This window comes from Hyalella azteca, unplaced genomic scaffold (assembly GCF_000764305.2).
Source record: "Hyalella azteca isolate HAZT.00-mixed unplaced genomic scaffold, Hazt_2.0.2 contig904, whole genome shotgun sequence".
Classification (NCBI taxonomy): Eukaryota; Metazoa; Arthropoda; class Malacostraca; order Amphipoda; family Hyalellidae; genus Hyalella; species Hyalella azteca.
The window spans coordinates 36,492-49,957 of record NW_025931238.1 but is presented as its reverse complement, the minus strand read 5'-3'; the positions used below and the strand labels follow the sequence as shown (position 1 = coordinate 49,957).

Here is a 13,466-nt window from a genome sequence, read left to right as displayed (position 1 = left end):
ATGTTAGACAAAGCTTTGTGGCCAAAGGCATAGCTCAGTGTTCACCGCGATATTTTCAAATACTCAGTGTAGGATTCCAAATATTCAGTGTGATATTTTCAATATTAAATTTTCAATTTCAAAATTCTATATTTCAATATTCAATTTTCAATTTCAATATTCAATTTTCAATATTCGGCGTAGTGTTTTCAAGTATTCATTACAATATTTTCAAACATTCAGTGTAGTGTTTTCAAATACTTGGTGTAGTAATTTCAACCTTCAGGACAGAATTTTGTGAAAAATTATATTGATTAAGATGCCATTATCCACGGCAACGTAAGCGGAACCTGAAGACATAAATAAGTTAGGAGGAAATCGCTTGTGGGAATGGAATTACGAAGAAAGTTTTACGCAAAGTCTTCACAAACTAAGATATAAAAAAAACTTTACTTGGTAGCTATAATATTGAATGGAATAAGATTTTCGAAAAGCGCAATTTTGGTTCCTGCCTATTTGTAAATTCTTAGCGAAAACGTATGATTATTTCTCATGAGTAAAGTAATTTTTCTTACAGTAAACACGAAGGAAATTAAGAAACATGACTGATTTTTATCGTCAAACCACTTTTTTGCCTTGTAAACTCGCTCTCGCATCAAATCTGAAATTGTTTCTACTATATGTTTTAATTACATTGCAATTCATGCGAAGCCCTAACTTGTCACGAGCCTATAATAATGATATACCACTACCTTGATAAACATTTCTCAATTCCTACACCATTTCTTTCATTTTGAAAGAGCATGAGAACATTTTCCTTCTATTAATAGGATTTTTCGACCAAGCTTGAGCAAGAAAAATTTTCGTTAGTTTGGTTGTTAAACAAACTTTAAGAGCAAATTTTAGGTCCTGCGTTAAGCTAAAGCAAAAAATGTGAGCAAAACGGGTTACCCTGCAGTAGAGAACTATAGCGTGAATGATCCGTGATCTTTAGACCGTGGCAACGTAAATAAGTGATTAAAGAAAAAAATTTCATTCGAAGAAAAGAGGGTATTTAACAATTTTGGAAAAAGTTATCTAATACTCTCGAATCATTTCGTTCACTCTCGCATGCCGGAGTTTATTACTATAATTAGGCAGAACTCGTACAGCTTACAGCACCCAAATTGCAGCACAGTTTCATCCAGCAAATCTTCATCTTTTTCGTCGGATGGAAATTATAAATTTCCACACATTAATTAAACATTTACACTATCACTTCTCATAATAACGTGGATGATGGACCACAACATGAGTGCTGACCTCTTCTTCAGCTGCCCCCTTCATCCTGATGGCCCACAGAGTAGCATGGATACGACGACGCCTCTCATCGGTTGACCCTCCTACATCACAGAGAATAGACTGAACGGGCATGTAAAGATAGATCCTTGTAATCCAAACATTCCAGAGTAACTCGCATGGAAAATGTGTTCATGAATAAAGAAGTGTAATAACAATTACATGTAAAGATAGATCCTTGTAATGCAAACATTCCAGAGTAACTCGCATGGAAAATGTGTTCATGAATAAAGAAGTGTAATAACAATTACATGTAAAGATAGATCCTTGTAATCCAAACATTCCAGAGTAACTCGCATGGAAAATGTGTTCATGATATTTTGATACAATCGACAAAAGATGCTGATGAGGACCGATAAGATCCGCGGCAGAACCCCTGATTTAGACTACTGGTAATACTTATTCTTCGGCTTAAGATAGAGAATCGGATTCTAGAAGTAAGATAATTCGGTTAATAATGGATCTTATAAACAAACCCTAGCATATATACTAATTAACGGTGGGAAATGAGGAATTTCTCACAATTTTGAAGTCAATGAAACGAATGATAAAAACATTTACAATCTTGAAAACGGTCAGAAAACATAGGAAACAATTGGATTTTTTGTCCGCCCTCGCCGGACAATCGCTTTTTGTCGGCATCCACCAGAAATTTTTACACTCCTAAAATGTAAAATTGCTTATCGAAATTGTTCAGCGGAAATTGTTCATACTCTGACAACGTGTAGGCAAACGTGTAGGAATACTTCAAAGGCTACACCTGCTGCGTACTCATGACCACGAAAGAAAAATCATATACTATAATGACGTGTATTATTTGTATAGATCACGTATATATTAAATTGACGTGTACGAGTGGGTGAATAAAAAACTGACTGTGTGGAGGGCGAAGTTTTAAGCGTACAACATTTTCCCAGCATGTGCAAATGTTACTATACTGTTAGAAAAATTACCGTTAACGGTATTACCGGCGTTTCAGTGGCCGGTCGGCACGTGAAAAGAAACACCGTGTCACCGTTTTTATTCCAATTTAACAATAGAAATCCGTAGAATATCTGATAAAAACAGCGAAACAGTTTATTTTCACGGGGTGACCGGCCACTAGAACGCCAGTGGGACCGTTTTTTCACCGTTTTTTTCTAACAGTGTATTGCCATGGGCCTATTTCTTCAACGCCGACACTTCTATTCTATTCTATACATGCGGCTCTCTGTCTGATGTGCTGCGATGCCAGCAAGCAAATGGTGAAATTATTATTATTCACAAATAATATCCGAGAGGGATATTTTTATTTTATTCTTTATTATTGGCCGGATATTATGGCTTATTATTATTATGCATTGGCCGGAAACGCGGCCTTCCCGTTTATTTATGTTATTTTATTCATCTATTTTATTCTACTGACAATCCTTAGTTACTGTGTCGAACATCGCTACCTATAGGAGGCCTTGTTCGTCCATCCGAATTTTTTTTCTGTCACTTGTTTTGCGCGCTCGCTTTTTGATGACTGATTTTCGTGAGCAACGAGCTTCCTTCAAAGTTTGCTTTCTTTTCTGAAAAAACTGGCAAGAAAATGCTACTGACATCATACACTGACGATGCTATGGGGAGAACGCAAGTTTTTGCGTAGGTTTCCCGCTCCCCCCAAAAAAAATAAAATGAGAAGTGTCAATTGATGATCAATCTTGTTAGTTTATCTACTTAACTGCATCTGCAGTTTCCTCTGCACTCGTGAAGTTTAGCCAATGTGTTGCACAGAAAACATTGAGCGCGGACATGACAACTCTACGAGTGCGACAGCGAAGTTTGGAACGACTGAAGTGAAGCGGAAACTTCGAGCAAGTTATCATGATTAAATTATATCCATCTCATTCAGAGCCCATTCTATATGGTATTTAAACTTATAAAAAATAAAGCAACAAACTTTCATGAAAATGAGAAGGCATTATTGTGCGAATAAAAATTGAATGGCTGAATTTAAAATTTTAGACTTGAATTTCTTCGGTCTCTCAAGTCAGGGAAAACGCGTGAAATTTCGTCAAATATCGTATTACTTTACCGCAGTCGCACGAACTATAATGTTATTTTATGCCTTCACAGTTAACAATAACAGAATTACCTCTTGTCTTGGATTTACCCTCCCTCTTTAGTAAACTACTGAGGATGTTAGCAGTATTATTACCGGCCGGACAACCTACTTAGTTTGAGTTCGGTGAAGAATCCATCCAAGACAGTCTTGGTTCTGCAGCAATAGTTTTCGCCACGCGTAGCTTCCCATTCTCTCTAATTCGCGACTTAAATATAAAGTTACCAAGATGGCGTTGAAGTGTTTTTTTTTTAACATAATGAAATGTAATTGGTAAGCTCAACGTTGGAGATCGTCAAGTGTTAGGAGCAAGTAGGGCAGGGTGTGGCAGGGTGGCCCAGTGGTTACAGTTAAGGGTACCAAGATTGACGCAGAGAGGCGCGGGTTCGATCCCAGCTCTGTGCGCCAGTTTCTGGTAGAATCGGCAAGGAGGCCGGGCGGTTAAGCACAGCAGAATTGCAGCAGTGAGTTGCGAGTTCGAGACCGCAACAAGCTGTTAAGATGTTAAGAATCGGCGACAGGCCTACGGCCTACTAAACGCAGAAACCGCTATTATTATTATTTATTATATAAGTACCCAGCTACTAATAATATCCATAGATATGACTAAATGATTCGCAACAGCTTATGTACGTCACCAATCTTCACTTTACTTCCACTGGAACTGATATACTTAAGAAAGAATCTATTTCTCTAGCGAATCTTTCTAAAACTTCATTAAGCCAGTTCTCTGTAGCGAGCATCTTAACAAGAACAGCGAGAACAAGCATCTGTGTCCATGTGAGAACCTACGTTCGATATGCGCAGCTGGAATTTTGTAGGAATCATTTCGTTAATTCAAACGGATCCGACAACGAGAATGAAAAACTGATGTTAGAACAAGTCGCTCCTGTTACTCGCCAGACGTGACAAGAGTTTGAAGGGGACAATAAAAAGGAGACGTTACAGGAGTTTGAAGGGGCAATATAATACATATTCACGGCATTTCCTTTACACAAGTTTCAATACGCAGGTAATACGACACAATTACGATTTGAACTGATTCTTTGCATTGGCTATACAACATCGTGGCAACCGACAAGGTGACAAGGAACGGATGACCACCTAAAAAGCTGCTGCTTCAGTGGGGACTTACTATATAAAAAAGCAAGCGCAATGGAGAGAAATGAAATGCATTTTTAGATTTCAATGCTGTACTGCTGTTATAAAAAAGTGGGCCATTGAAGTTCAAGAAAGTAAACTTGACGGTTTACTCGTTATATTTTCTTGATGATTTGCACCACATCTTCATCCTCAAGTACGTGATCTTTCCCCACCTTCTGGGGCTGATGCTTCACGGAGTAGCCCCACACCAGAGCACTGCAATAAAATATATCGTAAAGTTATAACTACAATATAATAATAAACAGCACCTTCATTAACACATATATCATAAAGGTATAACTACTATATAATAATAACCAGCACCTTAATTAACACATATATCATAAAGGTATAACTACTATATAATAATAACCAGCACCTTAATTAACAAATATATCATAAAGGACCCACTATTTGAACTCCATGACCCACTATTTGAACTCCTTCATGACCCACTATAACTTCCATGACCCACTATTTGAACTCCATGACCCACTATGACCTCCATGACCCACTATTTGAACTCCATGACCCACTATTTGAACTCCTCCACGACCCACTATTTGAACTCCATGACCCACTATTTGAACTCATCCATGACCCACTATAACCTCCATGACCCACTATAACCTCCATGACCCACTATTTGAACTCCTTCATGATGCTCCTGTGGATCTTGTTGCAGAAGTCCTCGACGGTTCGCTTGTCGGCGTGCAGCACCACGGGCTCGTTGGGGTCCGGCACCTGCCCCTTCGGCTTTGTGAAGCTGCAACACAATAAAACAACTTAATGATGCTAATTAAATAAATGTGACTGTTTCTCATAAATAAATAAATGTAACTGTTTCCTAAATGAATAAATGTGACTGTTTTTCCTTTGTGAAGCTGCAATATAACATTAAAACCACTTAATGATGCTAATTAAATAAATGTGACTGTTTTTCATAAATAAATAAATGCATCTGTTTCCTGAATAAATAAATGTGACTGTTTTTCCTTCATGAAGCTGCAACACAACAATAAAACCACTTAATGATGCTAATTAAATTAATACGAATGTTTTCTAATTCATTTTAACATAATAGTTTAAAAATATTCAACCCAAAGTAATTCTAGTTAAAACAAGTCCTCTCCCCACGTCATTCAGCAGGACCGCATATTGAGTTCTCTTCGATTTTTTATTTCAATTACCTTTATCCGGGTGAAAATATTTATTATAGCCTGATGTGCAAGCCTTACATCCTGATGAGGTTCAGGTACTCCCACATCCCCAGCCTCACATCCTGATCAGGTTCAGGTACTCCCACATCCCCAGCCTCACATCCTGATGAGGTTCAGGTACTCCCACATCCCCAGCCTCACATCCTGATCAGGTTCAGGTACTCCCACATCCTCTCCAGCAGGTCATCAAAGTTCCACTTGTGGTGGGCGGAGATGGGGACGGTGTGGGGAATGCGGTAAATAATGTCCAGCTCCTCTATGCTGATCTGATCTGAAATATACAATGATTATAATATTTTGTGCATATACATTATGCAATGATTATTATGTTCTGTGCATACTATAAATTATACGATGATTATCATGTTTTGTGCATATACATTATGCAGTGATCATCATGTTCTGTGCATACTATAAATTATTCGATGATTATTATGTTCTGTGCATATACATTACACAATGATTATCATATCATATGGGAAAATACATTACACAATGACAACCTGGACCTATACTTTCAAAAAAAGTTAAGAGATCGTAAGTTCATCAGCCAATCATTGACGGCCTTATGGGCCTTTCAACCAAAATCCACCAGTCATAGACAAGAAAATAGAGCGTAAGTACTTACGTTCACTTAGCAAATTTTGAAAGCAAGGCCTCTGGAATCTTAAAAGTACCGTAGAAGGGTTACTGTATTCGAAGCACATAATAATTGATATTCTTTGCTGAACATTAATAGAATTTGCAAAATTAAATTGCAAGGTTAAATTATTCTAAGCTATCAAAGACGGCAATCCATTTTAGAAAAGTTGTTTGAACATTTTAAGGGCCATATTTCTAGTATTCTCCCTATCTTCTGAAGTGTTCAAGCAATTTAATGCACATCTCTCAAACTAGAATAAAATAAGTAAACAATTCACTTGGACTAAATGAACTAAAGGAACATGTAAGACATGCCTATCTTGTTGAGGATGTAGAGGCAAGGCACGTAGACTAAAGGAACATGCAAGACATGCCTATCTTGTTGAGGATGTAGAGGCAAGGCACGTAGACGCGGTTGCCCTCAATGACATCGATGAGGTCGTCAGCAGTGGCATCGTAGCGCAGAATAACATCCGCATTGTGGATCTTGTATTCGGCACAAATTGTCTGAACACAACACAATTATTACACATCAGTATTATTACATATTAGCTTTTAATAGCTAAAACACCATTTATGTTAAGAGTAGAAGCACTCATTGAAAACAAATTTCAGAAAAAAATTGAAGTTGTGCACCTACCTATCCAGTAATTCAAGCTATTAGGCTTACAAAATATATCGTTCTACAGAATTCCTTGATCAGAACAAATTATCTATACTCCAGTGCAGCATCTTTTTACTTGTGTAATCACATTTTTTTGCGCTTTTAACTCAAACAAATCAATCCAAATTAGATGTAAAGTATTGTGCTCTTGCTACACCACCACAATCAGTTTAAAATTTTCATAGGTCCATTAAAAGCAATTAATTCCTAATGTCAAAATGAAACATCAAATAAATTTATGTCATATAATTCATGAAATTTTGTGACAAACTCAAAACTGACCTTGACAAGTTCGGTGTCGAGTTCAGACTGAGCAACAACAGCGTTGAGGTTCACGCCTCCTTTCTCTTTTCTTCTGAAGGTGATGTCAGGAGGGCTCTGTCAGAGGTCAATTTATTGTAACTTTGGACATTACTACATAAAGCTCCTAACAAATAAACATGCAAACAAAATTAATCAATACTCACTGCACTGAGTGACAGAGAGTGCATTTTCTGGTCGATGAAAACGTGAAGTCACGGACAGACACACGGACATGACGAGCACAATAGGGCATTTTTTCCATAAATGAGAAAATGCGCAAAAAATGCCACATGCAATTGCATTTTGTCGTGCATAAATCAGTTTTCATTGCGATTAGTACAGTGCATTAGAGCTAGAGATGTCGTATCTTTGATGCAGGCATGCCCGCTTCTTAAAATCGACGAAAACATTAAGTCACGGACGGACAGACAGAGACAAGCGGACAGACAGAGACAGACGGACATGGCAAGCACAATAGTGCATTTTTTCTATAAAGAGAAATGCGCTAACAAATAGGTAAAGAGTAGAACCTTGTTGAGTCGCATGCCAAAACCTTCCAGTTCATGTTCAATGAGCCGCTTGTGCTGCAGGGGCTTGAGCACGTCCAGGACAATGAAGATGAGGGAACAAGTGCGGGCCACGGCAATAACCTGCTTGCCTCTACCCTTGCCATCTTTAGCACCCTCGATGATGCCAGGGAGATCCAGCAGCTGCACAATAGAAGTGACATTCAGTTCTAAATGGTGCAAAGATCATACAATTTGCCATCTTTAGCGCCCTCGATGATGCCAGGAAGATCCAAGAGCTGCACAGTAGGGGTGGCATTTTAATACAGATTAGTAGTGGTGGACACAGAGGAAATTTATTATGCAGTGCACTATATGAAAGAAATTAACTTTGTCTTCATACTCTAAAGAGAAATGAAATTAAAACTCAGATGAACAAAATGTTCTAAAATCTACTTGCTAACTTCAATTGTTCACATTTTAGGTGTATATATATTTTAGAATACACCAAGGTACCTATTCACTGTAGCTAATAGTTCAACTAATTACAAGTGAGAGTCAAAAAAAATTATACTTGGAATAAAAACCAAATAAATAAATAACTTATTGGAAGAAAATAATACGCACTTTTTATGTTTCAAGTAACACAATTAGTAATAAATGCTTCCTGCATCACAGTTCTGGTGTAGATAATACACAAGTACTTAATAATATTGCATTATTTGTTGGACAATAAATTCAAGTCAAAGTTCAGTCCAGCCTGCATATTTACCTGTATTTTGGCCCCCTTGAACTTGATGCTGCCAGGCACAGTAGTAAGAGTTGTAAACTCATAAGCAGCAACTTCAGAGTAAACCCCAGCCAGGTTACTCAACAGAGTAGACTTCCCAACTGAAGGGAATCCTGAAAAAGGGAGCAAAAAACAAGAATGCAAATTATTTTTCACCAAAGACATTACCTACACAATAACAGTTTGGCTGAAATTCTAAACTTCACTTTAGGAAAGTTCAGAAAGTTCCCATAGGAAAGTTTTTTAGAGATTAATTCTAATACATAAGCATAATCTTAAAGCATAACCAGTTTTCTCTATCAAGTTGAGATTGAAATTAAGGTTAAGCCACAAAATGGCATGTAATAAATGAAAAATTTTATTGACATGCAAATCTTACAGACTACAAAAGCATTGTCAATGCTCCCTGAAAGTGATATTTTAATAAAATAACTTCTGAGACTATAGACCTGCCCATACTTTATTTGGTAAAGATTATAATTTTTGTAGTTTGATACCTGCAGGAAATCTTACCCACAAAACCAATTCTTGCATCACCAGTCTTGGCAACATCAAAACCTTCCCCAGCAACAGCCCCACCTCCCTTGGGGGTAATGAGCTCCCGCTTGAGCTTGGCTAGTTTAGCCTTCAACAGACCCAGATGAGCACTCGTGGCCTTGTTCTTCTGGGTCCTGTTCATCTGTAAATAATGCAGATTTGGAGAAAAATTCACATTTTATGCATTGCAAGCCAGTTTTTTTATTAATATAATATAAAAAATATGTTTGAAGGAATTAAAAATCCCAATTCAAGTATAAATATTCAAGAATAGGAGCTTTTGTCTTGTCCAATTTGATAAAAAAAATGTCTTGAAACATTTACAAGATGTACTTGTAAATGTTCTTGTAAATAAGATGTACTTAAAATTTTACACAAAAGAAACACAGTAGCAATGAAAATCGTGATATCTCAAGGTACGGTAGTCTTTATGTAATTTCAAAAAAAGTGATGGTCTTTGTTACCCCAGCTCTTGGGCCTTGGGGTAACTTAGACCGGGTGGTAAAATCAATTATATTTTTTGGTAAAATAACTCCAGGTTTTGGTGCATTGTAGTAGAACTCTTCTAGTTACATATGCAAATGACAAACTTGAGGAAAGTGTCATAGTTTGCAAATGGGGGGCGCCACCCCATAATGAGGAAAATGTGACTACCTAATGGCAGCCCTGATGGGGTAATATTGACTGGCTTGGAAATTAAGTTAAAATTGCCATATATAAGACTCTGTAGAGTCTGAAACATAAAGTTGACAAAATTTTTCTATGTCAAATCCTTTTTGAGTTGTGGGGGTTTTTGCTAAAAAAACGAAAAGTGGTCTAAGTTACCCCGCCGGTCTAAGTTACCCCATTTAACGGTATGAGAGGCAGGACCCAGCAATTTATGGTGAGTGAAGCTAGAGTATAGACCTGTATTTTTGCACGTTTCAATTCAAGTTTAATTTAGCTAGTAAAAAAAATGGCATCATTTATAAAAAAAAGTGGTCTAAGTTACCCCATTTTACGGTATTAAAAAATTTTACTTACATAAAAGTTGCACACAAGTGTTGGCTTGAAAGTGCAATAATTTACGCAATTGATGGAATTTGCCTATCTCATTTAAAAAAAGGGGCAGCCATTTCCGTGCGACGGGGTAATAAGGGAGTAAAGGGACACCCCCCTTGGGCTTGGGGTAGTAATAAGGGACCCCATGAAAAATGCATATACAATACTAGAACATTGGTTAGCAAAGGCTCCAGTTAACAAAAAAAAAATGATTAATAACAAAGAATTTTGATTACATTTACCTTGCTCAGTGATAAAAATTTCACTTATCAAAAAATTAGTGTAGGGTAAACGCGGTATATTCCGACATCGTAGGTAATTCCGTCACTTCTCTAGTTTTTTCTTTATATTATGCTTTGTTTTAGTTCCATGCGTTCATTGATGGTTGAAATGGTGACGTCATACATTTGCGTGTCGAAACACTTCAAAAACACTAGGTCTTGGCCATCTAGCGGGAAAATATTGAGATCCAAAGAGAGACAATGCATGCCACGTGGTGAGATCATCGAAAAATGTGTCAAATTTGACAGTTGACATGGCTCTACCAAATAGTGAATAACTGTTTTTATAGGAAGAATATTATGAATTGAGACTTTTAAATACGTCTGTGAATATATTGGGAATCCTTTAAGTATACTTGTATTCGCTGATTTCAAGTCGTAAATAAATTAATAGATGATTAAGTTGAGATGTTGGATTTCGACACATGAAAACTAATTCCGACACAACTTGAATTGGACACACACAGATCGTTCAAAGCTTTGTACAAAAATTGAAATTTGCTTAATTAAAAGCCTAATAGCTGTTAATTAAAACGTAATTAAGTAGTGTTCAATATTCGTTAGTGTTCTAATTCAAAGCCGTGTTGTATCCCAATACAGCTCACACAGCAAACGGAATTCGAACACGTGGATGTCGGCAATTCGGATCAGTTAAATACTTAAATTGAAGCGCTGACGCAATACGACTCACCACGTGTTGGATGTTGCCACACAAAGTGACGGAATATAGGGATTTTGTAGGTTTCCATTCTAAAGGCTTTTTAATAAATATGGCAACATATGGCGCATAGTGGCAAAGCAGAGAGTTTTTTAGACTCTCCCTCAAGTTCATTTTTGAGCCCTATAAGTAGACCAGTAAAGTATCCTGGATACCAGTATTATCATACTTAAGAAATTAGTTAAAATTGGGAGTAAATGAGGAAATTAAAAATGAACTGATTCTAAAAAAAGCTCTGGTTTGCCACTATGCGGACGCGTAGTGAAGTGTTTTGAGAGTCATGTGAAGGCAACAGAACTTACGTAACGCATACGGTTTTTTTTTATAGTTTTTCATTTTTCGATGCGTCCTTAAAGTGTCGGAATATACCGCGTTTACCCTATCATCAGACATCGGTCATCACAAACATAGAATTTGGTCATCACAAACATAGAATTAAGAATGTCATAGTATCATACTTACAGTCATAGTAGGCTATATAGAATTGTGCACTGATGCATCATAGAATGAAAAGTAATTAACCTAAACTATGATTTATTTCTCCAAAGTCCAAAACATATGATGGTTGTCAATAAAACATTCCTTTCTATTTCAGGATGCAGAATAATGCAGTACAGTATCCTGGGGACCTGGATACCTGCATTATCATGAACAAATTTTTTTTCATACCTACATAAGAAATTGGTTTAAATCGTGAGTAATTGAGGAAATTAAAAATGAACTGATTCTAAAAAATCCGTAGTATCTAAGTATGTCACTATGCTTGAAGTCACAAGTCTGAACTCTGAAGTTCAACTGTTCAAGTCAATAACTGATGTGCTACTCACTACTCAGGCTAGTGCTAGAAGCTTAAAACTTTACATAAGAAACAAACATATATTGATGATATATAAATATATATACATAAACTGATGAGTGATGAACATACCTCAGCTTCGATATCAGCAATTTTTTGTATGATACTCATTTTGCCAAAATAATTTCTTTCGAACTTTCCAAGTAATATATAACAATATTTTCGAAGTTTTTGCAACTTGTAGAGAAGTAATTGAGAAGTTTAACCGTGAAGAGAGCGCAACTTCCACGAGCAAGAGGCAGAGACGGCAGCGACTAAAAGAGGTCGAATCTGAATCTCGGAGCTTACAAGGACTCAGGTGCAAATCCAATCAATATATGAAACATCGAGAATGTAAATTTATGTACATTTCGAAATAGTTTATTTTTTCTTCATTTTTACAGAAATGCCTGAATAAATTCGAATAGGAGATGTCTAACTTTTTGGCAGTTTATGGCGCCAGAGCGCAGAAATTTTCTTGGCTTATTGAAACGCAAGCTAATAAATCCAATCTATTTCTGGGACTGACAGATGCATAGTTGAGATATATAAGGTTGACCCACGAAAAGTTCCGTCTTTCATTTCAGCTTTCTGGTTACGTCACGTAGATCGAGAAACGTAAACAAACCCGTCATTCCATGACGGATTGGTTGACTTGTTTGATCGCATTTCGGTGATTGGTTAATGCCCGTGACGTCACTGAGATCAGTGACATAACAGGCGAATAACAAACTACATACGCAAAAATGTGCTTCTGATGGGTCAACCCTATACCAATTCAACTATGGACAGATGCTCCCACGAGTTCCTAGATGCAAAAACGATAAAACTTGTTCGTTCCTATCGTGCGCCCGCAACTAGAGTTTTTAAACGCAGCGTCTTCACCGAAACTTTATATGACAAAAACTTGCTAGAGAGCGTTCAAAGGCGTGCAACTAGGATGAGTCCAGACTTGAAGGGACAGCCCCTAGGGACAGCCCGCCCCTAGGGACAGCCCCTTAAACAGCCCCTAGACGCTCAATATTTTTTCGCGACATTTTGGTTTGCGCAATATTATTGAGCTTCTAGGGGCGATATTGACGAGTTGTGCAATATATTGCGTGATTTTCAGAATCTTGAAAATACATTGAGCAAACTGGAAGATATTGTGTCATCCAGAGGCTATATTGTGCATTGTACAATATAATGTCAGTGCGTCTCCAATGATCGTACGGCGCGGTGTAGCGCATATCTACGCGTGATCTTAGCCGCGTGTTTTTATCATGGCGGATGTTAAGTAAAATGACCAGGAATTTATTCTGGAATTCATCAAGGTATATCTTTTTTCAGTCATTCTCAATTCATTAAGTCATTTTTCGTGAAAGAATTTCGTTCTGTTAATAA

The 13,466-nt window shown here is 37.1% G+C and overlaps 1 protein-coding gene across 1 annotated transcript; it reads right to left on the bottom strand.

Annotated features, from left to right (window-relative positions):
- Nucleotides 1-4,350: 4,350 nt before the first annotated feature.
- On the bottom strand, nt 4,351-12,368 carry LOC108669138 (GTP-binding protein 128up). Its single transcript, XM_018156435.2, has 9 exons — nt 12,177-12,368; nt 9,185-9,350; nt 8,654-8,784; nt 7,906-8,085; nt 7,355-7,450; nt 6,783-6,915; nt 5,908-6,037; nt 5,190-5,312; nt 4,351-4,762 (listed from the first exon to the last, which is right to left on the bottom strand). Exons 1-9 carry the CDS (start codon nt 12,213-12,215, stop codon nt 4,660-4,662), a joined length of 1,101 nt encoding a protein of 366 aa, XP_018011924.1. The 5' UTR covers nt 12,216-12,368; the 3' UTR covers nt 4,351-4,659.
- Between the last annotated feature and the right edge of the window lie 1,098 nt (nt 12,369-13,466).